The sequence below is a fragment of the Rhinopithecus bieti genome, unplaced genomic scaffold (assembly GCF_001698545.2).
Source record: "Rhinopithecus bieti isolate Rb0 unplaced genomic scaffold, ASM169854v2 scaffold_57691, whole genome shotgun sequence".
Classification (NCBI taxonomy): domain Eukaryota; kingdom Metazoa; phylum Chordata; class Mammalia; order Primates; family Cercopithecidae; genus Rhinopithecus; species Rhinopithecus bieti.
In genome coordinates this window covers 3,046,681-3,048,492 of record NW_016824383.1, presented here as the reverse complement: position 1 = coordinate 3,048,492, position 1,812 = coordinate 3,046,681, and the positions used below count along the sequence as shown (strand labels likewise).

General features: G+C 46.4%; 2 protein-coding genes across 2 annotated transcripts in view; one reads left to right on the top strand and one right to left on the bottom strand.

Moving 5' to 3' along the window:
* Positions 1-1,812, bottom strand: part of NID1 (nidogen 1) — a 99,389-nt gene that overhangs the window by 77,251 nt on the left and 20,326 nt on the right. Inside the window, exon 2 of the mRNA XM_017862280.1 lies at positions 392-691. Coding sequence (XP_017717769.1) covers positions 392-691 — 300 coding nt within the window. The remainder of the gene's footprint in view (positions 1-391; positions 692-1,812) is intronic.
* On the top strand, positions 1,446-1,812 carry LOC108522219 (40S ribosomal protein S27). The gene has a single exon (XM_017862281.1). It carries the CDS (start codon positions 1,496-1,498, stop codon positions 1,748-1,750), a length of 255 nt encoding a protein of 84 aa, XP_017717770.1. The 5' UTR covers positions 1,446-1,495; the 3' UTR covers positions 1,751-1,812.

Genomic DNA, 1,812 nt, shown 5'->3' with positions numbered 1-1,812 from the left:
TGGAAGGAAGGAAGGAAGGAAGGAAGGAAGGAAGGAAGGAAGGAAGGAAGGAAGGAAGGAAAGAAGAAAGAAACTATCCTTCTACTGTCTGCCACCTGAGGTAAGAGCAGCTAGGGGATGCCATTTATCAACCCCATTTTTGCCACGTAGCTGTCTCACCAGGAACTGGCTTTCTTTATGTCTACTTATCATTGAAACATAGTTATACAACGTTGCAGATAAGCTTTTGGAGGTTTAGGACCTGCAGTAACCAGCCTACCAGATTTAACTTTGGATTTCCTATCTTTATCAATGGTGTATAATGTATGTCAAAGCAGCACAAACCGTGAAACCAAAGTGTATGAAGCCAGCGTGTCTGCTTACCTGCATTTGGACCTGGAGGAGTGCTTACCTTGCCTTCCTGGTCCAGGTCCCTGCTGGGCCCTTGGTAGGGGGCCACGGATTCCCAAGTGACAACCACTGCACTACTAGGTTGGAAAGAGATCTCTGGGAACCCTCTGTGGACACACTCGGCTGCCCGCTGAGTGATGGAGGGGGATAAGTCTTCTCGATAATAAACCTTCCCCAGGCCATCCGTTGTGTCCAAGTCCGCCAGGAAAGGGCCGATTGCACCGAATGTTGGTGGGAAGAGCCCGGGATGGGATTCTTTGGCTGGGGGTTCACTCGTAGCAATGATGCCATTTGTGGTGACCTGTACAAAACCAAGTGTGGTTAAAAGGAATATGCAGAAATGGGTCCTTTCTCAGTAAGACTGAGCACCTACTCCCAGAATACCATCATCAGTACCCATGCTATGTAAAATACAACAGAATCTGAGAGAGATACGAGCCTGAACTGCAGACCCCAGCATTCTTTTCTAGGCAAAACGGGCTGTGTGGAAAGAGAACAAGAGTCATTATTCAAATCCCAGTGAATTTACTCGAAAAAGGGAGTAATCACTCCCTACCAGGACTGCTAATTGGTGTGCGTACAAAAACGGTTAGGAGCCTGGGCATCAAAGTGAGATCCCATCTCTACACAAAAATACCAAAAATTAGCCAGGCTTGGTAGCACGGGCCTGCAGTCCCAGCTACTTGGGAGGCTGAGCTGGGAGGATCGCTTAAGCCCTGGGCGATCAAGGCTGCAGTGAGCCATGATCACGCCACTGCACTCCAGCCTGGGTGACAGAGTGAACCCTTGTCTCAAAAATAAAAAAAAGAAAGAAAGAAAACAAAAATGGTTAAGGTCCAGCCCCCGCCTTTTAAGAAACCCACAATCCAGAAGGATAAGAGAAAGGACTGACACAAAGAGATGATGACACAATATAGTGTCAAGAAGCAAATCTCTATGGGGCATTATGGTATCACTAATTATTTTGAATAGTTTAATGAGTCAGGATAATAGCTAATATTTACTGAATTCTCACCATGTTCCAGGCATTTTACTAATATCTAATGCTCAGAAGAACTTAAGACTAGGTACGTTTCCGGCGGTGACGACCTACCCACACGAGAATATGCCTCTCGCAAAGGATCTCCTTCATCCCTCCCCAGAAGAGGAGAAGAGGAAACACAAGAAGAAACGCCTGGTGCAGAGCCCCAATTCCTACTTCATGGATGTGAAATGCCCAGGATGCTATAAAATCACCACGGTCTTTAGCCATGCACAAACGGTAGTTTTGTGTGTTGGCTGCTCCACTGTCCTCTGCCAGCCTACAGGAGGAAAAGCAAGGCTTACAGAAGGATGTTCCTTTAGGAGGAAGCAGCACTAAAGGCACTCTGAATCAAGATGAGTGGGAAACCATCTCAATAAACACATTTTGGATAAAAAAAA

Coding starts and splice junctions, on each gene's coding strand:
- LOC108522219 (XM_017862281.1), top strand. CDS start 1,496: ATGCCTCTCGCAAAGGATCTCCTTCATCCCTCCCCAGAAGAGGAGAAG.